General features: G+C 39.9%; 1 protein-coding gene across 1 annotated transcript in view; it reads left to right on the top strand.

The window, feature by feature from the left end:
- Positions 1-26,028, top strand: part of SYT16 (synaptotagmin 16) — a 125,819-nt gene extending 99,791 nt beyond the window's left edge. The window contains exons 5-6 of the mRNA XM_018054082.1: positions 2,166-2,355; positions 20,955-26,028. Coding sequence (XP_017909571.1) covers positions 2,166-2,355; positions 20,955-21,268 — 504 coding nt within the window. The 3' untranslated portion in view covers positions 21,269-26,028. The remainder of the gene's footprint in view (positions 1-2,165; positions 2,356-20,954) is intronic.

The raw sequence follows: 26,303 nt of genomic DNA, 5'->3' as shown, positions 1-26,303 counted from the left end.
GCGACTAAATAGCAACAATCTATTTTACCTGCAGTCTTCCCATCTTGGCTAAAGACAATCTCGTGCTTTGCATTCAGGTCAAAAATCTTAGAAGTCATTTGTAACTTCTCTCCATCTGAAATCCTACTGGCTTTTTATTAAAAATCCAACCAGAGCCTGACTCTCTGCTGCATTATTGAAATGGCCTCCTAGTCATCTCCCAGCTTCCACCTTTGACCCCTATAAACTACTTCCAGCTTGGGGACCAGAAGGAGCCTTTGAGACATAAACTAGATCATATCTTTATTGTTTTGGTTCAGTCACTAAGTCGTGCCTGACTCTCTGAGACCTCATGAACTGCAGCACATCAGGCTTCCCTCTCTTGTCTCTGTTCAAATCCTTCTTTTTTCCCCAAGCTCAGAGTAGAGTATGTCTTAAATCCTGAGGAACAGAAGTTGTGGGAGTTCATAGGAGTCCTGCATCATAAAGCGTGGAGACAGGGATGCTCCCACCCCTGTAACTCTGTGTCGGATCCTGCGCTTTGTGCTGGGGGCACAGAGCTGAGTAGGGGAAATGAGCCATGTGAAAGAACCTTGCAGTAAAAGTCCTCCCATTTACCTGTTATTTGTTGAGTGTGATTATCAGCTATGCACTGGACAATGCACTGTGACAGACTGAGGGGTTTATAATATAAGGCTGAGGATTTGACGGGAAAGGCAAGCTGTGCAGTGACAGGTCTCACAGTGGACACTTCTGCACAAGCCCAGGGGACGGGGTGGCCCTCACCCCAAACTAAGCAACTGTTTCCTTGTGGGATTATCATTATCCAGACAGCTGGGGCTATAAGGCATCTCTTAAAACCACCTTGCTCTGTAGTTCATAAATTGTGTGTGCTAAATTGCTTCAGAAGTGTCCGACTCTTTGCAACCCTTTGGACCGTAGCCCAACAGGCTCCTCTGTCGTGACAAGAATACTGGAGTGGGTTGTTATTTCCTTCTCCAAGTTTATAAATTATGTTCTATGAAAACCTCTGTGGGCTCTATAGGGATGCTGTGGCTTTGTAAACAGGGTAGTTTCCTAAGATGTTAAGAAATATTTGATTTGTTTCAATGCATTTATTTATCAAGGTTCCTGATGAGAAATTTTAGCAAATGATTTCAGATGTTGAGAAGAAAGACTTGAGCAGAGTCCAATGCACGTTTCTTTTTCTAAAATTTATTTTTAATTGGAGGATAGTTACTTTACAATGTCCTGTTGATTTCCACCATACATCAGCATGAATCCACCATAGGTATACATATGTTCCACCCCTCTAACTTGTCACAAAGTCTGATGCACATGTTTCTGATGGAGGAGGTGGTAGCTCTAGGAGGCTGGCTCGCCAGCCCCCAGAGCCTGTTCCCACTGCTGCTTCTTGGGTGAGAGTCAGTGTCCTGAGCTCCTTTGTCCTTTTCTTCCCAGCATGTCTGGTGCATAGGGGCAGATGCTTTGGACAAGCAATGCACAAATATATGACAGAAAGTGTGGGCTCTGCTGGTGCCTAAGGTTTCTAAGACACACAGTCCTTGTGTCGACTTCCTTACTAAGCACTTGTAAAAGTGCTCATGTTAAATAGAATTCATTTCCTTAGAAAGAAAAAAAAAATATAGCATCTATTGTATTCCTGACAACCTTAAGAAGCAGAACTGTGGGCCAAATGTTCTATGGGGTGGTAGGCAGCCAGTGGTCATTTCTTTTCTGGTGAAGGCAAAATGCCTCCTATATTGCTGCATTCTTCAGGAAGCTGCAGAAAACAGAAGCTGAACTCATGCCTGGGGTGGACGTGAAACATTTAAGCACAAATTGCACAGGAGGGAATTTGGGTCTATAGTAAATGTCTTCTTAGCTCTCCATGTATCTTTCTAGGTTTGATTTACACTAGTAATAACATCTTTGTCCATTTTGTCTTTAGAGAGGAAAGGGTGAATGGAGACAGTGCTTGAAACAAATATGTCAGCTAATAACGCAGGGGATCCCATCCAGGACTGCACTCCCTGGGCCCTATTATCATTCACACGGAGTGCGCCCTTAGTAATCTTTGGCAGCAGTGGAGATTGGGGCCACAATTTCGCCAAACATATCGGCTTTCTGTATGGGAGAGGCGCGCAGCCGGGGCCAATGGATCCTTTGTTGTTCTTCCCCTGCAGAGTGGAGAGTCTCCGCTCAGCCCATCTGCAGTGTCTCACAGTGATAGTGCTTCATCCACGCAGTCGCTGTCACATGGAGGGGCGCCAGAACTGTTGGTGGGGCTGTCATACAATGCCACAACGGGGCGATTATCCGTGGAGATGATCAAAGGCAGCCATTTCCGAAACCTCGCTGTGAACAGAGCACCTGGTAAGTTCATGCCTACACCCCTAGCTCTGGTCCTCCCAAAGGCAGGCAAAAGGTTGTGTCTGCTTCCATCTCAATTCTGTAACTTGTAAAATAAAAATGATCTTGGTGTGATTTAGACAGTTTTTACCAAATGATACCTCTGGATTTTTCAAATACTTTTCTATTTAATTAGATTGAAGGCTTCTCTGACACCTGGATGAATCTTGATACAAAACAGGCTGGCCTCTGTGAGTGTATTAAAGGGAAAAAAATGATGTCTTTTCAGCAGTATAACATGTATGAACAATTAAAATCTGCTAATAGGTCCAGGCCCTCAAATACTTTAAAGAGACAGAGTTCAGTCTTTGGAGCCAGGAAGACTTGGGATCTAACTCCAGCTCTGCTCATTTACCTGGTAGTTTTGCTCTGATCCTATACATTTTACCTCTCTTTCTGAACCTCAGCAAATTCATCTGGAACAAAGGAATAGTAAGAGTACCTTCATCATGTATTGTTTTGGGGCTTAAATAAAATGATTTATGTAGAACATTTAGCATAGTGCCTGACACATAGCATTCAAGAAATGTGAGTGGTTATGTTGTTGATGGCAGAGGAGGTGGAGTAAGAAGACATGGGCAACCCAGGCCTGACTCACCAGGGAACCTTCTGAGATTACCCCTGGAAAGAGCAACTCAGAACATATCCCGTAGTGGCTGTCCAGGGCTCAGGAAGCCAGAATAAAAGTGTTGCTGCTGCCAACTGCCTGAACTGCTTCTCAGTACCTAAGAAACTAGAGACTGAACCTTGGAATAATGCTGCTAAAAAATCAGCTCACATTTAATGATCTTGCCCGTTAGCAGAAACAGCTTAAGAAAGGGAGGGAAGATGGTTTCTGCCTCACTTCTGTCTGCTGGATCTCATGCAAGCACATCTAATTAGAAGAATCTAATTTGTATCTAGAATTCTAGCTGCAAGAGAGTCTGGGAAATGCTGAATCTGGGAAATGTTGAAATTCCAGCCTTTTGAGTCCAAGAAGGTAAAATAGATGGGGGTAGGGTAGAGTGTGAGTGAGCCTGTTCTCCACAGACTGCCAAATCGTTTCTGAAATAAGTACCAGGTCAGTAACAACATGATAGGCTGCAAGAGCCAATGGACTCTGGCCTCACCTGTCAGCACCAGTTGAAGAGCCAGCCACGCTGGTGGAAAAAGATCAGCTCCTGCAATCAGATCTGGACTCTCACTCCTTTTAGTCTCTGACTGTGCCACCACCCACAATGTCTCCGTTCCATAATATCTTGTTGGTCAGTCTGTATTAAAGCCATTAGAGCAAGTTAGTAAGGAAAGCGCAACAGTCTGGATAACAGAAGAGACCAGGGGCATGAACCATATTCTGTATCAAGGCTCAGAACCACGTAAGAGCTATTTAAAATCCATAGTACATATTGATTATTAATTGCATGGATAGACTCTCCTTTCTAGATATAGCTTTTAAAAAATAGCTCTGGATTTACTAGAGATCTGGATTTATTGCTTTCCCCGTAGAACTTTTGCTGGTCTCGTTTCCTGTTTTCTGAGATTTGGTGAGATCTGAACAATTTGAGGGGAAGAAGATGGTGCAACTGCTGAGAATGATGGGGGAGATGGACCACACAATCATGGCCTATTCCAATGCATGTTGGGAGGCTTTAATTTGCGTGCCTACAGGTTCCAGGCAATACAGGGGAGAAGGACAGTATGGTGGCTAAGAAAGTATCAACGGGAGGATGCTAAACTAAGGTTTTTGCCACTTGCTAGCTGTGAGTTACTTAATTTTTTTGACTCTGTTTTCTTATTTGTAAAATGGGATCATAATAAAATATACTTTTCAGGTAGGGGTGTTACATGTAAAACTGTGCTTTGAGAATGGTGCTAAGGTATCTTTCCACATTTCTTTACAAAGGAAAATATGCCAATAAGGAAACTATTATAACAAATATTTAAAACTGAGTAGGAAAACAAGTCAAGTCCTCATTTTGAAATTGATTTCCTTCCAGAAGTTTAAGTCAGATTGGCATTTACTACATGGTTTTACATAGAATAGTGATGCAGTGTAACTGAAAATGTAACTGACATGCTGTATCTTTGCGACCAAGGTAATAGAAGACAATGTTGCTGTGATGCAACATTAATTAAAACAGAAACCCAATAGTGAAGACAAAAGTGTTTTGTTTACATGGAATGCTGGTACTTAAGGAAAAGCCAGTTTAATTAGGAAGGACTGAGAAAGTAGAAGGTTCTTTTGTGGAGATTCTAAAAGGGACCTCTTGGTACTTACAAGAGCTTGAGATGTTGATCTTTCATTATGTCTCACTTCTTTATGCCACTAGCAGGACTTTGGCAGTCATCAGACAAGCTTAGGGTACAGTTTGAGTTCCCATATGGAAGAGAATAAGAGAGAGAAAGGATGAGGGAACAAGAGTTTTATGAGGTAACTGAGCAGCATTGGAAGAAAGAGAGGGAGAAGAGGAAAGGATGCAAGCTGAGAAATGAATGGGCCTGGAGTGGGGAATGGGGACACTGCCAATTGCACTCATCTCCATGGTGAAAGTGGACAGAGGGCAGGGGGTGTCCCAGGACCCTGCGTCAGAGTCCACCCTGAGGGAGCTGCCTGCCAGGAGGGAGGCATGGGTAGAAACGTGTGTGAAGGTCACAAATGCTGTGCTTGAGACCCTCAGCTCAGTGGCAGTCACCTCCTCTGTAGAAAGGGGTTATCAATCCTGCCTTGAAGAGTAGCATTGATAATGTAAAGAATGGTTCTTAAGGAAGTCCAAAGAAAGAGAAGTTGAGCCTGATGGCTAGGAACTTCTATAGAATGCTGAAGGTGCTAAATCTTGATAGAAAGAGACAAAGGCTAGGATTTTGAAGTGAGGATCTTTTGCATCAAGTATTTTGTCAGCCAAAAGATAACTTTGAATTTGCCAACTTGATCCAGCTAAATGACTGTTCTGATATTTTAAACTTTTCTTTCTAAGCAAGATAGAGGAGAGGTGGACTAATAATGGACTAATAATAGATGCTGTTACCCTTCTCTTTTCGGGCCTTAGAAGAAATAAGCCACCAGATGTATGCTCCTCTCCCCAAATCCCTGGGGGAGAAGGCTCAGTGAGAGGCAGGTTTAGCTCTAGTGGGTAGGAGCTGGTGAGAGCATCCCTAAAGATGTGTGTCTACCACACCTCCCCACCCCAGAATGGTTAAAACTGAAAAGACTGGTTCCCCCAAATGTTGGTGAGATGTGGCAAATACATTTTTGGTGGGAGTGTAAAATGGAATAAGAACTTTGGGAAAAGGCCTGGTGCTGTCTCATATAGCTGACCATGCACTGAAAATACAGCAGTTCTATTCTTGGGCATTTGTCCATAAGTTAAAAAAAGAGACTTTCATTAGAAGGTTTATAGCAGCTTTATTGTAGTGTACAAAAATGGCAAAGAGCCCTTATGTCCTCATAATTGAATAAATAGATCAAGATATGTTTCTATAGTAGAATACTATTCAGCAATAAAAAGGAATGAAATTAACAGAGGCATTCAACAACATGGAGGAATCTCAAGAACATACCAAGTACCAACTGCATGATTCCATTTTTATGAAGTTCTAAAACAGGCAAAATTTGTTTAAACATATAGTGGAAAAAAAAAGCAGAGGAGTAGTTGCTTCAGGATTGGTATTGGTATCAAGATGACTGGGCATGGACATAAGGGAGTATTCTGGGGTGATGGACGTATTCTGTATTTAGATAGGGATGTGGGTTAAATGGATGTTTGCATTTGTTAAAACTTACTGAATGGTGCTAGGCTTTGTGTACTTCACTGCATGTAAATTTTACCTTATAATATGAAAGAACTATAAATTATTGAACTCTAGTTAATGAAACATGCTGAAATGTTTAGGGGTAAAGAACAATAATGGCTACAGGTATGATAGGTTGATAGATGTATAGACATATGAGAAAGCAAAGTCCGTTATCTCAGGCTACTATAGCAAAAATACCATAGGTTTGGTGGCTTAGGCCAGGTGTACCCAACCTCTGGGATCTAATGCCTGATGATCTGAGATGGAGCTGATGTAACATTATATTTATTTTGCACAATAAATATAATGTGCTTGAATCATCCTGAAACCATCCCCCCACCAATGCATGGAAAAATTGTCTTCCACGAAACTGGTCCCTGGTGCCAAAATGGTTGGGGACTGCTGGCTTAGACAACAGAAATTTTTTTCTTGCAGTTGTGGAGCTTGGGAAATCCAAGATCAATTTGGATTTGATCAGCTAATTTGGTTCCTGATAAGAACCCTTTTCTTGGTTTTCAGGCAGATATGTTGCTATATCTTCACATGATGGAGGAAGAGTACCTCTATCTCATGGCTCTTCTTCTAAGGGCACTGATCCCATTCATGAGGGCTCCACCCTCATGACCTCATTACCTCCCAAAGCTCCCTCATTCAAATACTGTCATACTGGGGATGAGGGCTTCGACATACAAATTTTGGTAGGACGCATCAGGCCATAGCATAGGTGGAACAAAATATGACAATTGAAGAATCTAGGTGATGAATATATGGGTATCTGCTGTATAATTATTTCAAAATTTCAGCATACTTGGTAATTTATTATAAAATAATAGGCATAAAAAACTGGTCTGGTCTGGAATAGTTCAGTTGGGCTAGGTAGATAAAAATAAAACATGAATGTAGCCATTGATAGGAAATACTGTGGTGGGCATTACATTGTTTTTTAAATTATGTTGACATCTCAAGGTCCACCCTTGACTCAACCTTGGACAGAATAGACAGGGTATCAATCAAATAACCCAAGGGCATCTTCTATAGCATCCTTCATAAACCACATCTATGATTGGGCATTTCTTTCTTTCTAACTTTAACCTTTTCTCTATTCATCAGATAGATAGATAGATTTTTATATCTACATCCCTCTTCCTGCTATCTTCCCTCCCTCCCTCTCTTGTCTCTTTCCGTTTTTCCTTCCTCTCTCCCTTCTTTCTTTCCTTCCTTCCATTTTGCTGAAAATGTCCATATTATAAAAATTTAAATATGTTTACATATATTTTTCAAATCATAGGTGGACCAGGGAAGGTAAAATAGGCTGTTTGAAAATTACTGGAACTATTCCATAGAACCTATTCAGAAATAATCTGTAAACAAGTTAACAAAATGAACTAATCTTAGCTCAAGGCAGGGAACAATGTCAAGATGTCAGGCACTTTCAAGGTAAAATCTCACTTAGTACAAGAGATCCTTATTGTTGTCATATTTGCTATTAAGATAGTACAGGCTAGTCTACAAACATGATGACAAGGAATAGTCTCCACATCTGTACATGGCAGATGGTCTAGGTGAAAATCCCTCTTTCAGTGTCTGCTAGACTTCTGAAATCCTTATACAGAAGCTTTTGAAGAAGTCACCATTGAGAATTAGAAGCATTTGATTATCTTTTGAATTTGGCTTTGAGGGAAAACAATTCACTAACACCTAACTAGCAACTCTGTTCTGTTCTTTTCCTGGGCTTACCACCCAATTACTGCATGGCCTGGACAATTGTTTTAACCTCTCAGAATTCCATTTACTTCCCTATTAAGTGGGGTTCGCAAGTTAATGCTACCTATACAAGTCTACATTTTAAAAAGTTAGCTGTTCTGTTGGCAGGTTCTGCTTCTCCATCCTTCTCCAGTGCATTACTGCATTGTGTATATATACACACATATAATGATCTCAGTCAAAAATGATCATTAAGATGTCCCCTCTGGTTAAAAACAATGCGTTCCCCAGCCTCTCAGTGTGGGCATGATTAGCCATATGTGATAATTACATCCCCAATGATAATACTTACAGCAGCAGCATATTAACCTTGTTAGGCATTCACAATAGCAGAGACTAGAGGAAGGGAAAACAAAAAAGCAAGTCAAGCAGGCTCATGGTTAGTATGAGGAACAAATGGGAAGTGGTGGGGGTAACCTCTATGGATGAAACACAGGGAAAAAAGGGCTACACAGACATGAATAGAGGATATACCACCTTCTTTTAAAATCTTGGTCCAATTTTCCATTAAGTATAGTAAATACTTATTAATAGCCATTACATGTTCAGAATTAAGGCCAATACATATGAAGATTTATGTGCAGCCATGACGTGTTGACTGCATATGTGATGTTCCTTTACTTATATCACCTCATTTAACTCTCACAACAATGTCAAAGTTAGAAAATCTGAAAAGCAACAGGAGAGAAAATACAGTCACCACAGTATGTGAGTTATATCTCAATAAAACCGATTAAAAAAAAAAAAAACAAACTACTCGGCTTTCTTCAGAAGAATGACAGGCTGAAGACAGCCTTGGTAACAGCAACAGTAGAAGCCTGAAGACAAGGGGAGAATATCATCACAGGCTTGAGAAAAAGACACTCTCAACTTATTATTCTTTTCAAGTGGCAGGAGAATAAAGATGTTTTTTTTTTTTTCCTTTTACAAAGCTTGAAAGGGTTTATCACTGGAAGAACTACTAACTGGTGTGATTTCAGGGAGAAAGAAATTGAACCTGAAAGGAGTCAAGTGCAAGAAAGGGAATGAAAACAGGAACAAAAAGATCAGCATGTAGGTAAATGTGAGCTTGTGTAGACTGTAAAGCAGCAACAGCAAAAGTGGGAAACGTGCCTGATGTTGGGACTACAGCAATAATGTGGAACTGAAATTCCTAGCAGGAATAATATGAAAGATGTGAAGGGGAGACCAAAATCAAAGAATTCTAAGGTACTTATGCTACTTAGAAAGAGCGTGAAAGTGAAAGTCACTCAGTCGTGTCTGACGCTTTGTGACCCCATGGACTATAAAGTCCATGGAATTCTCCAGGCCAGAATATTGGAGTGGGTAGCCATTCCCTTCTCCAGGGGATCCTCCCAGCCCAGGAATCAAACCCAGGTCTCCTGCATTGCAGGCGGATTCTTTACCAGCTGAGCCACAGAAAAAAGGTAGAGGTATTGATTCATTTTGGACATTAAATTAAGGGTACATGTTAAAATTTTAATCCAACTTTTAACCCAGTAGAGAGACTAAATTATAATAAAGAAAAGTCAGTTAATCCCATAAAAAGCAGAGATATTTAAAAGCCTAGAAAATGCAGACTAGATGGCATAAACAAAATCAATAAAAATAAATCAAAATATATTGGTGATAATAATCAATGTCAAGGGACTAAAACTGCTTTGTTAATGATAGATATAGCATTAGGTTAATATTTCTCTTCCTCCCAATCTCTCCTTATCTCTCTCTCCTCACATACTGTCACTTCTACTACATTTTATTTTGGGTGGCCACCTAGCCTCATAATGTTTAAGAAAAAGAAACACTAATTACCAACAAATTGGGCTCAGTTCTGGAATGCAAGAAAGACTTAACATTAGGGAAATCTAATGTATTTAATAGCTCACTATACCAACTGATTTATGGGAAAACTTGATCATGTCAATAGTTGCAAAAGAAGCTCTTGATGAAATACACTATGCTTTATTGGCAAAAATAATTCATGGCAGATGAATAATAGAAGATGTATCAGTATAGGCAAAGTTACGGTGCAATAACAAATTCTGCAGAGTTCATGGCTTAATACAGCAAAGGTTTATTTCTCCCTTTCACCACAATCCAAAGTAAGGCAGGCAATGCTCCTCTAAGCTATAAGTAAGGGATACAGATTCTTTCTATTTAATGAGGTGATAATATATTCAAAATGTGACCAGCCTTGTTGTCATGGAAGGGAAAGAGACAGGGGGAATGACTGACTTCAGCTGTGATTGAAGGTAATCTATTACTTCTAATATTCTATATTCAGAAGTCATTCACATGGCTCAGTCACCTCAAATTTGGTGTGAAGCCTTCATCCTTAATTTGATACTTAACCCAAGTCACTATCACAGTATTCACCTGAGAAGGTTTATTGAGCCTTTGTTGTTTGAAGCCTTTAAAAATTTATCTCTTACTGTTTGGAGATCTGGAAGCAAGGAACTTTTCCAATCACAGAAATGTCTGAATTTCGATTCTCTTTCTCTTTCCTTGCACATTCATCTTGCTCAAGAGTACTTTTCACCTCTCCCCAGCCTCTAGATGAAGCCAGTAGTAGTGAATACACACTTCTAACATTCTGTTTTTCATTTTTTTCCCTTATAACTACAAATATTAAGCATATTTCCTTCCTTCCAAGGGATAGCAGATGACAGTTTGCCATCACTTAATATGAATGATGGATCTTCACTATCCTCGTGTCTGACAGGAGCTTCTCCATCACCTGGCACCCAACTTCTAGGCCAGTGGTCTTCTTGTATTTTTATTTTAGTTGCATTCCAGTTTAGATTACTTATTACTTTGTCACAATTTTGTCAGGAAAATACGAAATACTCTAGCTATATTTTGAATCAGAAGTTGTTTCTTATAGGCTTCAAGCATGGGAAGTCTGGTCAGTAAAGGTCAGGAAAGCCCTCTCCTGGAAATCCAGAAGTACAGGCATCACAGGAAAGGTACCGGTACAGTCTGAGCTGTGCACGTGAAAGGAGTGGTTCTCATAAGGATCTTCGAATGCCATGGGTGAACACCCTACTTTGCCATCTGCTTGCTAATTCCTGTCCACATGCCTGCAACTGGTGTGTGGCCTGAAAGGATTTGTGATTCCCCTTTCCTTTTGCTTTCCACTCTCATACAGTTCACTTTCATTAGTGAAATCTAACTGGGATCTTACTGGCAAGAGATTCAAGGGAATGTAATTTTAAGTTTGGTAAAGAAAAGAGCTTAGAAAGACAGAAGTGGTATTAAATGTCAACAACTAGTATGTGGTAGAGAAGTGTTAGTTGCTCAGTCATATCCAACTCTTTGCAACCCCATGGACTGTCTGTCCATGTAATTCTCCAGGCAAGAATACTGGAGTGGGTTGCCATTCCCTTCTCCAGGGCATCTTCCCAACCCGGGGATCAAACTCAGGTCTCTTGCATTACAGGCAGATTCTTTACCATCTGAGCCACCAGGGAATAGGGAAGGGAACATGCTTAACCCTGATGGTGAGCATTTTAAGAAAAGGGACACTAGCTATCATTCTTAATCTTAAAATCCATCAAACAAGAAATAAGGATTCCCATTAGAATCACTCTCACCCAGCATTAAACTGGAAACTCAAGGCAATTTAGTAGAATGATAAAAAGAAATAAAAATTTAAAGCTAGAGAAGAGGAAACAAAACTGCTATTGTTTATAGAAAATGATTGCATTAAAAACCTATAAATTTAAACTAATAACATTTTAAAATACAAACTTGTTTTCTAATACATCAAGGACAGATAGAAAGTAGAGTTTTAACACATTAATATATACAAAAGTAACAGTAGCTATGATACCAAAAGATAGCATTGATAAAACATGAGTAAGAAAATTATTTAAAAATCACAACACTTTTTGAAATACACAAAATAAAACTAAATAGTTAGATGAACATGTTTATTGGCTAGAATAAATCTACATTGTGAAAATAATAGCTTTCCTCAAATTTATATATCCGGTGCAATCCCAATCAAAATCCCCACAGATTTTTTTTTTTTAAGGGACTTGACTAACTGATTCTCAAATTCATATTCAAGAGCCAGTTAAAGAAAGAGATTGGAATAACTAAAATTTTAAAAAGATGATATAAGGATTCTTCCTAACAGATATCAAGACATAAAAGGATGATAATAAATATCAAGTTAAGGGAAGGACACTAAAGCTAGATGCTTGATATCTGATCAACATTACATTACAACTGGGAGATAACAGGTTATTTAATGTATAATGCTTCTGATTTGGGAAAATAATCAGATCCCTACCTCACGCCACATACAAAAAGCAATCTTAGGTGGATTAAAGATCAGATTGCAAAACAAATTCTTAAGACTCATAGAAGGAATGTGGAAGACCATTGAGTTTGGATAGGATTTCTTAAAAAATTTTTTAATGTGTCAACTGGAAAGGAAAACACTGATGAACCTGACTGACTCCACAGAAAGTAAAGCATTTAAACGGCAAAAGTTACTATACACAAAGCAAAAGGATAAATCGCAGGCATGGAGAAGGCATTAACAATAAAAATAACAAGATTTTGTCTCTGGAATTTATAAAGAGTCAATAATCCACTCATAGGGATGTATTAGAGAAATTCTCAAATGTTGGTATGATATAAAATACCAAAGTATTCACTGAAATCTTTTCAATTCTTTGTCATTAAAAACAAATGCCCATTAATTAAAATAATGAATAAGCTACTTGTGTCTTATTAATATACTAGAATACTATGTACTTAAATGAATCACTGGTGTATACAACAGTCTAAGTAATATAAAAAAGTTAATGCTGAATTCAAAAGAAGACAAGCTTTGGGAGGACATACATAAAATGCTAAATACTTTGAAATGTGTGAAATAATTTAAGTATAATCTGGATAGCTTTAGTTATGGCTACTTTTATAGTGAAAGGTTAGAAACATACATAAAGGTGATGAATTCCAAATCCAGGAGAGAAACTACCTGTAGTGAGAAGGGAAACCATACAGGATGTAGGAGGAATACTCAAGGATCTTCAATTATATTTTATTTCCTAAATATCAAGCAGAAAGGTGAATGCTGCTGCTAAGTCACTTCAGTCATGTCCGACTCTGTGCAACCCCATAGATGGCAGCCCACCAGGCTTCCCCGTCCCTGGGATTTTCCAGGCAAGAACACTGCGGTGGGTTGCCATTTCCTTCTCCAATACATGAAAGTGAAAAGTGAAAGTGAAGTTGCTCAGTTGTGGCCGACTCTTAGTGACCCCATGGACTGCGGCCTACCAGGCTCCTCCATCCATGGATTTTCCAGGCGAGAGTACTGGAGTGGGGTGCCATTGCCTTCGCCAGAAAGGTCAATAGTAAATATGAAAAATGCTAAATATCAAATGGTGCTTCCCTAGTAGTGCTAGTGGTAAAGACACCACCTGCCAATGCAGGGGAAGTAAGAGATGCAGATTCAGTTCCTGGGTCAGGAAGATCCCCCAGAGGAAGGCATGGCAGCCCACTCCAGTATTCTTGCCTGGAGAATCCCATGGACAGAGGAGCCTGCCAGGCCACAGTCCATAGGGTCACAAACAGTTGGACATGAGTAAAGCAACTAAGCATGCATCCATGATCGGTACTTAAATATGGGTAGTATTAATGTATATACAATGTATATTGTATATCTCTTATGTATATTGAAGATGTTTAATAATTATGAATACATTAGAAGCTAAGGAGAGGCTAAATGACCAAATTCCTTTCCTTTGCCCAGAGAATCATAGTGCCCCACCCAACCCCAAGGCTAAGTCCGTTACAAGTGACAGACCATCATGCTGCCGTGGGGCAGCTGTTTTGTATGAGCTATGTAACTAACTTTTGTGGTACTGCATTGTTTCTTTGAAAAGATGACTTTTGAATCCCAAGTGACATAGGTTTGTGCCGTGATAAATTGGAAACATTTTGCTGTTATGATTTGTTTTGGTTCGTGTGGTGTCTTCTTTGTGGAGAAAGTGACACAGTTGACAAGCTGAGTCAGAAGGACAGCATCCAAAACTACCAGGGGATTATGACCCATTCAGCCTTTTGATGATGGTTTTATGTTGCTAGAGATGCTGAGAGGTGTCTGAATCACCAACAGAAGATAAAATACTGCTTGGTGGTGCTCTACAGCAAGTATTAAACTATCAATTCCAAAGAATTAAAACAGCTCAGTAAAGTTGCGTATTTACTTGACCCTATCTCTTCCATTCTGACTGATGCTCATTGAACCCCCCAAAACTCCAACCTTCAGTTCAGTCGCTCAGTTGTGTCCGATTATTTGCAACCCCATGAATTACAGCACGCCAGGTCTCCCTGTCCATCACCAACTCCCGGAGTTCACTCAGACTCACATCCATCGAGTCAGTAATGCCATCCAGCCATCTCATCCTTTGTCGTCCCCTTTTCCTCCTACCCCCAATCCCTCCCAGCATCAGAGTCTTTTCCAATGAGTCAACTCTTTGTGTGAAGTGGCCAAAGTACTGGAGTTTCAGCTGTAGCATCATTCCTTCCAAAGAAATCCCAGGGCTGATCTCCTTCAGAATGGACTGGTTGGATCTCCTTGCAGTCCAAGGGACTCTCAAGAGTCTTCTCCAAAACCACAGTCCAAAAGCATCAATTCTTTGGCATTCAACTTTCTTCACAGTCCACCTCTCACATCCATACATGACCACTGGAAAAACTGTAGCCTTGACTAGACGGACTTTTGTTGGCAAAGTAATGTCTCTGCTTTTGAATATGCTATCTAGGTTGGTCATATCTTTCCTTCCAAGGAGTAAATGTCTTTAATTTCATGGCTGCAATCACCATCTGCAGTGATTTTGGAGCCCCCCAAAAACAAAGTCTGACACTATTTCCACTGTTTCCCCATCTATTTCCCATGAAGTGATGGGACCAGATGCCATGATCTTCGTTTTCTGAATGTTGAGCTTTAAGCCAACTTTTTCACTCTCTTCTTTCACTTTCATCAAGAAGCTCCTTAGTTCCTCTTCACTTTCTGCCATAAGGGTGGTGTCATCTGCGTATCTGAGGTTATTGATATTTCTCCCGGCAATCTTGATTCCAGCTTGTGCTTCTTCAAGCTCAGTGTTTCTCATGATGTACTCTGCATAGAAGTTAAATAAGCAGGGTGACAATATACAGCCTTGACGTACTCCTTTTCCTGTTTGGAACCAGTCTGTTGTTCCATGTCCTGTTCTAACTGTTGCTTCCTGACCTGCATATCGGTTTCTCAAGAGGCAGGTCAGGTGGTCTGGTATTCCCATCTCTTTCAGAATTTTCCACAGTTTATTGTGATCCACACAGTCAAAGGCTTTGGCATAGTCAATAAAGGAGAAATAGATGTTTTTCTGGAACTCTCTTGCTTTTTTGATGATCCAGCAGATGTTGGCAATTTGATTTCTGCTTCCCCTGCCTTTTCTAAAACCAACTTGAACATCTGGAAGTTCACGGTTTACGTATTGCTGAAGCCTGGCTTGGAGAATTTTGAGCATTACTTTACTAACGTATGAGATGAGTACAATTGTGTGATAGTTTGAGCATTCTTTGGCATTGCCTTTCTTTGGGATTGGAATGAACACTGACTGTTTCCAGTCCTATGGCCACTGCTGAGTTTTCCAAATTTGCTGGCATATTGAGTGCAGCATTTTCACAGCATTATCTTTCAGGATTTGAAATAGCTCAACTTGAATGCCATTACCTCCACTAGCTTTGTTTGTAGTGATGCTTTCTGAGGCCCACTTGACTTCACATTCCAGTATGTCTGGCTCTAGGTGAGTGATCACACAATCATGATTATCTTGGTTGTGAAGGTCTTTTCTGTACAGTTCTTCTGTGTATTCTTGCCACCTCTTCTTAATATCTTCTGCTTCTGTTAGGTCCATACCATTTCTGTCCTTTATTGAGCCCATCTTTGCATGAAATGTTCCCTTGGTATCTCCAATTTTCTTGAAGAGATCTCTAGTCTTTCCCATTCTGTTCTTTTCCTCTATTTCTTTCCATTGATCGCTGAGGAAGGCTTTCTTATCTCTCCTTGCTATTCTTTGAAACTCTGTATTCAGATACTTATATCTTTCCTCTTCTCCTTTGCTTTTTGCTTCTCTTCTTTTCACAGCTATGTGTAAGGCCTCCCCAGTCAGCCATTTTGCTTTTTTGCATTTCTTTTCCTTGGGGATGGTCTTGATATCTGTCTCCTGTACAATGTCATGAACCTCAGTCCATAGTTCATCAGGTACTCTATGAGATCTAGGCCCTTAAATCTATTTCTCACTTCCACTGTATAATCATAAGGGATTTGATTTAGGTCATACCTGAATGGTCTAGTGGTTTTCCGTACTTTCTTCAGTTTAAGTCTGAATTTGGCAATAAGGAGCTCATGATCTGAGCCACAGTCAGCTCCGGGTCTTGTTTCTGTTGACTGTATAGAGCTTCTCCATCTTTGGCTGCAAAGAATATAATCAGTCTGATTTTGGTGTTGACCATCTGGTGATGTTCATGTGTAGAGTCTTCTCTTGTGTTGTTGGAAGAGGGTGTTTGCTATGACCAGTGCATTTTCTTGGCAAAACTCTATTAGTCTTTGCCCTGCTTCATTCCATATTCCAAGGCCAAATTTGCCTGTTACTCCAGGTATTTCTTGACTTCCTACTTTTGCATTCCAGCCCCCTATAATGAAAAGGACATCTGTTTTGGGTGTAAGTTCTAAGAGGCTTGTAGGTCTTCATAGAACCATTCAACTTCAGTTTCTTCAGCATTACTGGTTGGGGCATAGACTTGGATTACTGTGATACTGAATGGTTTGCCTTGGAAACGAACAGAGATCATTCTGTTGTTTTTGAGATTGCATCCAAGTACTGCATTTCGGACTCTTCTGTTGACCATGATGGCTACTCCATTTCTTCTGAGGGATTCTTGCCCGCAGTAGTAGATATAATGGTCATCTGAGTTAAATTCACCCATTCCAGTCCATTTTAGTTCGCTGATTCCTAGAATGTCGATGTTCACTCTTGCCATCTCCTGTTTGATCACTTCCAATTTGCCTTGATTCATGGACCTGACATTCCAGGTTCCTATGCAATATTGATCTTTACAGCATCAGACCTTGCTTCTATCACCAGTCTCATCCACAGCTAAGTATTGTTTTTGCTTTGGCTCCATCCCTTCATTCTTTCTGGAGTGATTTCTCCACTGACCTCCAGTAGCATATTGGGTACCTACTGACCTAGGGAGTATCCTATCATTTTGCCTTTTCATACTGTTCATGGGGTTCTCAAGCAAGAATACCGAAGTGGTTTGCCATTCCCTTCTCCAGTGGACCACATTCTGTCAGACCTCTCCACCATGACCCGCCTGTCTTGGGTTGCCCCGCGGGCATGGCTTAGTTTCATTGAGTTAGACAAGGCTGTGGTCCTAGTGTGATTAGATTGATTAGATTTCTGTGAGTATGATTTCAGTGTGTCTGCCCTCTGATGCCCTCTTGCAACACCTACCGTCTTACTTGGGTTTCTCTTACCTTGGACGTAGGGTTATCTCCTTACGGCTGTTCCAGCAAAGTGCAGCCACTGCTCCTTACCTTGGATGAGGGGTATCTCCTCACCACCACCCCTCCTTACCTTGAAAGTGGAATAGCTCCTCTAGGCCCTCCTGCGCCCACGCAGCCACCACTCCTTGGATGTGGGGTTGCTCCAGCCTTACTCCTCACTATTCCTCACAAGCAGAATTTTCTGGTCATAGCCCTGGATAGCTAAAAAGTAAGCATATGATTACTCTCAATAATTTTGAGCTGTAACAATTGGCATGGCATTTCTCTTCTTCTGGTCAGATGTCCTCAGACTGGATCATTTATACTTTTATTATTTTCCCCTTTTGTCAGTCATGTACAATTCAGCTTCAGTGATGGTGATTTGGTTGTAAATAGCCTTTCTTGTAATTAGAAAATAATCTTCTGACCAGGAGAAATCTGGAAATTGCTCTCTTTGTGAAATGAGCAAGTCTTTGTTTGCAAGATTAACTGAATTCCTACTGCCATAACTGGCAGCAGAATTGCCAGATCAGTTTGGTGACTGAATTGAACTTTTCCTCCAGGAATTGTGTAGCTGTACGGCTGCAGAAACACAAGTTCACTCCCTTATTGTCAGTTTGCTGACAGCTTTTTCCATAGAGCAGTTTGAAGAGTGGAGAGCCCTTTTTCTGAGACAGAAAAGTGTTTTCACACCTGAAGTGCAATTTCACACCTTGTGTTTCTCAGCAGATAAGTGCATAAAATAACACATCAAACCGGAATAGAAAAAGATCAACATAGAAAGAAAACTGCAGGTTGTAATTTGTTTCCTATCTTACAGTGCCTTTGTAGAGAACGATAAATTACAGGGATCTGGGTTTACACTTTAAAAAGTTTGACTGGTTGTTAGGTGGGAAAGTGAGCAGTAAACACTAATCAGCATTTAGCCCACACTGAACAGAATGTACAAAAAGATAAAATTTGGGAAACACCAAAATGTAGATTTTTTTAAAGGATAAAACACATATAAATTAGTGGCAAAAGTTGTAGTTAAGAGAAAGTCAAGATATTGATACATTACATAATTTTAGTAAAAATAGAATTGTCTTAAGATATAATTTTTTATAATTATCCATTCAGGAATTTTAGCAAAAGTAATAGACTATGTTAGTACTTACTTTCTATAAATGACTAAACCTATGATGTTAGTGACCATCTGATGGCATTCTAGTACAGGGGTTATAAAATGAGGGATTTAGCTCCATTTTGCAAATTTGAAAACTTAAGTCCAAAAGAAAACAGAAAGTTGAGCCTCCTGGATGGTCACAAACATTCATTATAAAATATTTAATATTTACTGAGTGTCTACCACATGTTAGGCATTATACCAAGCATGGGGTACAATGGTTAACAGGGAAATCTCTCTTTCTCCCATCCGGGAACTGACAATTTTGCAGCAAGTAAACAGGCGATGGAAATACTGGGTAATGAGTGCTGAGAGAGGTAAAATTATATTTTGATGGAGCCTGCAGATGGTCAGCATGGGCGAAAGTAGTCATCCAAGATTCTCAGATAAAGTAACATCTAAACCAAACTAATGAATGGCAGAGGATGAGGTGGTTGGATGGCATCACTGACTCAAACGACATGAGTTTGAGTAAACTGCTGGAGTTGGTGATGGATAGGGAGGCCTGACGTGCTACAGTCCATGGGGTCGCAAAGAGTTGGGCACAACTGAGCGACTGAACTGAACTGAAAGGTGGGTATCATTTGGGATGTGAGGGCATGTATAACTTCTGCAGAGGTGAAAGAGAAAGAGAAGCAGGGTGGGTTGGAGGGATGAAGGTAGGTCAGTGGAGTGGGGATATGGTGTGTAAAGGCAATGGTGATGTACAATGAAACTGGAAGATAAGAGGGTTAGGGTGTGTAGACTATGCTGAGAAATTTAGTTTTTTATCCTGAGACTAGTGGGGTGTATTGAAGGTTTAGTCTTTGTTTATTAGTGAGAGTGATACAACCAGATCTGTACTTTATAAAGACTCCTCTGACTATTGTTGTTGTTCAGTTGCTCAGTTGTGTCCAACTCTGTGACCCCATGGACTGCAGCACGCCAGGCTTCCCTGTCCTTTGTCGTCTTCCAGAGCTTACTCAAATTCATATCTACTGAGTCTGTGATGCCAAATCCAACCATCTCATCCTCTGTTGTCCCCTTTTCCTTCTGCCTTCAGTATTTCCCAGCATCAGGGTCTTTTCTATTGAGTCAGCTCTTTGCATCAGGTGGCCAAAGTACTGGAGCTTTAGCTACAGCAATGGTCCTTCCAATGAATGTTCAGGACTTTATGGTCCAACTCTCACATTCATACAAGACTACTTGGAAATCCATAGCTTTGACTATACAGACCTTTGACTGTGGGATTTGTCAATCCAGTGACTGGACCTCAGCAAAGAAACATGCAGTAATGCAAGTGGGAGAGGTTGGTGACCTGAGCTGACAGTATACATCAAGAGCTCAGCAGCATTGGGAGGGAAGAAAGTGGGTGGATTTGGGAGCTGTTGTGGAGGCAGAATCAACAGAACTTGGTGATTGATCAGCTGGACTAGGGGTAAGGAAGCCAGTCTTGTCAAAAATGCGGTCCTGAGTTCTGATTTGGGACTTGAGCAGATGATGCTACATTCACAGAGTTAGGGGACGCTAAAGCAGCTAGTTTTTAAAAGGGAGACATGATATGTGTAAGATGGGATTTTTCAAGAAACAATGTGGTATTCCTTTGGATTTTGAGCTTGGAAGGGAAGTCTAGGTCAGAGATACAGATCCGGTAGGTGTCATTGAGTGGATGAGGTGGTCCAAAGAATAAGTAGAGAATGAGAAAAGAAGAGACTCTTTAGGCATAAATAGTACTTTGACAATGAAAAGAAAAACACATAGAGCAAAATGTATATATATTGTTACATAAATAAAATATGGATGAAGAATTTACATGTCCACAAATACCACTGCATACATGCCTTTGCACATACACACCCCTGCACATGTAGACCTTCCAGTGAGCATCAGCATGGTATCCCATGGCAGGCCACATGAAACATTAAGCATTAAAGGTAATCATCCCTTTCCTGAAGAGTTCAGGTAAGGTGTGTGTCGTGTGTGTGATAGTCGCTCAGTCATGTCTGACTCTTTGTGACCCCATAGACTGTAGCCCACCAGGTTCCTCTGTCCATGGAATTCTCCAGGCAAGAATGCTGGAGTGGGTTGCCGTTCCCTTCTCCACAGGATCTTCCCAACTCTGGGATCAAACCCAGGTCTCCTGCATTGCAGGCATATTCTTTACTGACTGAGTCACCAGAAAAGCCTGTGTGTTAGTCCAACAGCAAGTTCCAGGCCTAAAGATGCTGCTCAGTATGTTAAAAAGGAAAAATGTACTGCTCATGTAGATACTGCAATTAAACCAGCAAAACAGAAGGCACTGATGTCTTCTCATTTCCATTGTTTCTTTCTTAGATACATACGGAAAGCTCTTTCTCTTCAATTCTGTGGGTCAAGAGATGTCTCGCTGCAAGACGTCGATCCGACGTGGTCAGCCCAATCCCGTCTATAAGGAGACCTTTGTTTTCCAGGTGGCCCTCTTTCAGCTGTCTGATGTCACATTGATGATTTCCGTGTATAACAGGCGTACCATGAAGCGTAAAGAGATGATTGGTTGGATTGCTTTGGGTCAAAACAGCAGTGGAGAGGAGGAGCGAGACCACTGGGAGGAAATGAAGGAGACCAAAGGGCAGCAGGTCTGCAGGTGGCACACACTCCTCGAATCCTAGGTTTGTCAAGAGGTGTTTATGGGCTGTACCCACCCTGGTGATACATGTTTCGATTACTGATACCAACTCAGTGCTTGCTGGCAGGCTTTTTATAGACAAGCTGTAAGAAGGGATTGAATTTTACTAACCCCTAAGACCTTGTGAGGGTGGGAGGGTCTTTGAGTTTCTCAAAGGTTTGATTTAGATTTAAATACTATAATTTAAAAAAAGCCCAGATGTGTGCTGTCACATATACTTTATGGGAAATGTCATCATGGTTAAGATGAATGATGATAAATTAATTTGTGTTAGTAGGTTATAGAGTTTTGGGTCAGGCTCTGGAATGAAGCTCTCTGGCTGCCTCTGCTCCCTGAGATTTAACAGTAAGAGTGCTGTTAAAAGTTACGATTTGTAAACCACTTGTGTGTAGGAATCAGAATTTCCTTAATATGGTGCAAAACATTCCAAAATACAGAAATAAATCTGACCCTAAGTCTCATAAAAGAATGTAGCTCTCATCCATAATTCCCCATTTCACATTTTTCTCTCTATTAAAAAAAACCCTTCATTTATTTGACTAACAAATAAATGTTATAAACTTGCACTTATTAAGCAAATTTGTATGAATTAAATAGCTCTTTTTATCTTATACAGTGTGGTTTCCTATGAGATTTGGTTAGATGAACCATTTTGAATCTGAAAAAGAATTAGAAAACTACTGTTACAAGACAACTTGTCTCCTTTTGAGCATGTAAGATTTCAAAATTAAAACTTTCAAGGTTTTTATGCTGTTTTTCTTACCTGACAAATTCTTATAGAATGAGGAGAAAACTAAAAAAACCTATTTAAGTCATGGGTATATTGGTTTTTCTGAATCTAGTGGTCTCCTAGAGGATACTTTTTCTATATTCAATATAATATACTCACTCATACATATATTTTGATTGTGTACTTGCATGTAAACCATATTTTTAATGCAATATTTTTGACCATCAAAGCATAGTGCATTGCATACAATAGGTCTTCAATAAATGTTGATTTGATTGATACTTAGAAACGAACATGTTATAACATGAATGAAAAATATTTTCAGTTTGTGAGGAATGACACTGATTCTTCTTTGAGCATTTGAAGTGCCTATAATTGTCATTTTTCATGGTATTTGCAGCAATGTGTATTAGTCACTACTTGCATTCTGGTCACATACCATTTGGAACACTGATCATGTGTTTATGAGCATGAAATTTTACTTCTGACTGACTTTTACATTATTGTGCATTGCATGTTTATTTTCTTAGGTCTGAGCCCTTAATTTCAATTCCTTTAAATTGGCAGTCTTGAAAAAGGGAAGGAGTGTGTGTACGTGTAACACTGAGCCCCATGTGCAGCTCTTCTGAGCAATTGCTGTCGCTTATTTTTAGCTTTTATGTTTCATTGTTGACTTTTCACTGTCTGTGGGAAGGATGATAGCTAGTGATGGATGTATACAGTTAAAAACACATAACTCCTCCTCAGCTCTGCATTTTGACAGATTGTAAACGTAGGCTGTAGCACTTGAAGCGCATATTTATTCCTACAGCCTGTAATGGTTATCCTGACAAGCCCAGACTAGGACACAGGATAACTCGATTCCAATTTCAAGCTTTTGAAAGAAGTGATTTCCTATGGAAGAATCAGAATTAGAAAAATAAATGAATATCTTACTTTCTTTTCAGGTCATGGGAGTTCTGTACATAATGCTGCTCAGTTATTGTGAATAAGTAGTAAAACCATGTTCCATTGGGTTTTCCCCCTACCTTGCTTTGGAAGACCTCAAAGTGCTTTTCCGACATCATATCCATTAACTGCTGAGTGGTCTTTGCAGTGTGGCTGTGTCATTGAGTAGAACTGAGTGCAGTTGATTAAGTAGTGGCACAAAGAATTGGCTTTTCACATCCCTTACTCTCTTTATGCGCTTGTGCTTAAGGGGAAGCAGAGCAGCCTTGTTATGCTTTCCTTTATCCAGTGACATAGAAGCAGCATTCACTTTAAATTTACATTTGAAAAAAATCTGCATGTATTGTACAGACAGCGTGGATTTTTCCTCCTCATATTTTCCTGCTCTGTGTTTGCCGCATCCATAGTCTTATGGTACCCAATAATCACCTATATTTCATTTTCTGCTGCTTTGACCCACCATTTCTAAGGTTTTCTTCTGATACAGTGAAAATATCTTTGTGTGCTTGATCTTTTTTCTCATAGTCTCATTATGGTAGAGTTTACAGAAATTTTAAGGGGAGGGCTGCCTGAAAAGCATTTTTCACTTGTATAATTTTACTATGTTGATGCTATTCACCATGTAGGATGCATGTACATCTTGAATATCCAGCCACATTCACCCTAAAGCTTGTATAAATATAAAATGCTAATGACAAGACACATTAAAATATGAGGCTGAATTTTTTTACATTGATTTGAAATTCTGGTTTAGTAAAATCTTCATTTTGTGCACTTAAATTTCCTTGTTTTCTTGGCAGAGTCTAGACACAATGCACTTAACGTGTTTTTCACTCGAGCTTTTATATCTACATTTGCTTTTCAAAAGAGTTATGAAAGATAATTTGTTGGTTCTGCCATGTTAAAGCTGCTTTTGCCTATTTTATCTAGCTAATAATTAATATCTCATAGTGACATATGAAACTGAAGAAGCACTAGAATTTGTTGTTTGAGTAGTTCTTTCTATGAGGATGCTTATAAAATATTATTTTGGAAGGTAAATGATGCAGGAGGTTTATGGAAATGTGATTTACAGCGTGCCTTCTTTCAGGGCATGAGTTAACACTGAATTGGGAAGTGCCCATTTCCCCAGTCATGGAGGTGGCTCTTGTGTTCCCTACACCCCTTTGACTGTTGTTGAATTTTTAAATGGGCCATTCACCAGGCAGCCGAGCACCTGCTCTCACTTCTCTCCTCCACTGGCTCCCAGTGTGATGCACAGTTGTTTTGGACCCTCTTTTTGCTGCTGTTGCATAACTGTGAAGGGGGAAGTCTTATCTCTCTTAATAGAAAAAGAGCTTGTACCGTCTTTGGATGTAATAGACTTGACATTCCACCTGCACAAAGTTGGAGAAAGAATCCTTGCCATGATGGGAGATGAGAAGAGAAAAAGAAAGCATGGTACTATGTTGCTGCTCACTATAGGCACTGTTCACTCTGCATCAACTTTCATGACAGTAACAGATTGACCTCAAATGTTGGTATTCTCCATGGTGCTACAGCCTGAAACACAGCCTCTGCCTTTGTAACATGTAGCACCCACAATATTTGACAGATTGTTAACACTTCTCAGTCACTATGTTTTGCATTCTGGTTGTACCACATGGTCTTATCTGACAACCACAACTCTTTCCTTTCAAATAATGCATTATTTAAGTTGGAACTCCCATCAGGTTAAGTGAAAATGCTTCTCTGATAGCCATTGAATTGATTAAATTGATCTTTAGCAAGGACCGCGGAACTAAGGGTTTCTCAAAAGCCTGGTTATCCGTTTGCAGCAGAGGGCTTAGTATTCAAGACGTGAAGATCAGAAAAGTGAATATGAAAGGATTATTTGTAGATGACATAAAATCAAAAGCAAGCATCATGTCCTTTAATGATGAAGAAACAGGACTAGAAATTACATGTGGCCTCTCCTCTAACCTTTGCATAAACTGTGGCTAAAGACCATTACATTCTATTTGATCCAGGGAAAACAAATGATAGATAATCCTGAAATGGCCAAAGTATTTTTGTTGTATTAGAAATTGTTCATTCCAAAAAGAAAAGCTAGGAAAAGTTATAAAAGAAATAAATGATGTAACATGAGTATGGAAGAATTAAAGGATAAATATGCTAGATACCATCAGCATCTATTGCATATATGCAAGAAAAATAAATGAATATAAATGAAAAGCCATTTTAGATTAACTATCATTTTTCACAACTTGTGGAATTCTAGAAAAGAGAGACAGAGTGAATGAAATTAGTCTAAACAATTCAGAGAAGTTGGCACAGGCTGTGGCCCTAGTCTGGTTTTAAATAAAGTCTGCCTACTGTGTGGCCCTAAGAAAATTGCTTAGCCACACTGTGACCCTGCTTATTCAACTGGAAGATGGAAATAATACCTACCTCAAAAGGTCTTTTTTTTTTTTATATAATGAAATAACAATATAGAGATGGGCATATAGTAACCATTCAATGTTCCCTTCTCACGACCATGCTTAAAAATGCATTTAAGATTTGTTTCTCTTTCTAGTGAAAGTAATAGTAATGCTAGAGAAGTACTAAGAACAATTTGCAGATACTTTAAAAAGGGTAGGCAGGTGAAGCTAGTCTGGAAGGCAGCTATGTTCACCGCTATGCTAGTAACACTACACGAAGCTAGTCTGCATTTGGGACAACCTCAACCGTGATAAGCCTAGTGTGTGGAAGAAATTCAGTCTTAATAAATCCCTAAATGATGTATAATGACCAGATCCTGACCAATTTATAATTGTATGATAACCAGTTTATCCACTCTGGTGCTTGTATGTACATCTTGATAAATTGCACTCAAGACCTCTCCTCACACCCAGCTCTTCTCGACTGCCCATATGTGGACAGAGCACCTTGTTCCTATCAAAGGAGTTGCTAAAGGTGGCGACTTGAGTACCTATTTCAGCTTTGACCTCAAAAGTAAGATAAATAGTGTGGCACTATAGAGGAGCCTGGCAGGCTACAGCCCATGGGGTTGCAAAGAGTCAGACATGACCGAGCAACTAACATACACTTACTGACATTCCTTGGCTTCCCTGGTGGCTCAGATGGTAAAGTGTCTGCCTGCAGTGTAGGAGCCCTGGATTCTTTCCCTGGGTGGGGAAGATCCCCTGGAGAAGGGAATGGCAACTCACTCCAGTGTTCTTGTCTGGAGAATCCCATGGACAGAAGAGCCTGGCTGCTATAGTCCATGGGGTCACAAAGAGTTAGACAAGACTGAGCAACTAACACTACTGACACTCTTTTCAAAATGGAAAACATTCTTTTTGGGAGCTCTTATATC

Source organism: Capra hircus, chromosome 10, assembly GCF_001704415.2.
Source record: "Capra hircus breed San Clemente chromosome 10, ASM170441v1, whole genome shotgun sequence".
NCBI classification, from domain to species: domain Eukaryota; kingdom Metazoa; phylum Chordata; class Mammalia; order Artiodactyla; family Bovidae; genus Capra; species Capra hircus.
This window is presented reverse-complemented; position numbering and strand designations above follow the sequence as displayed.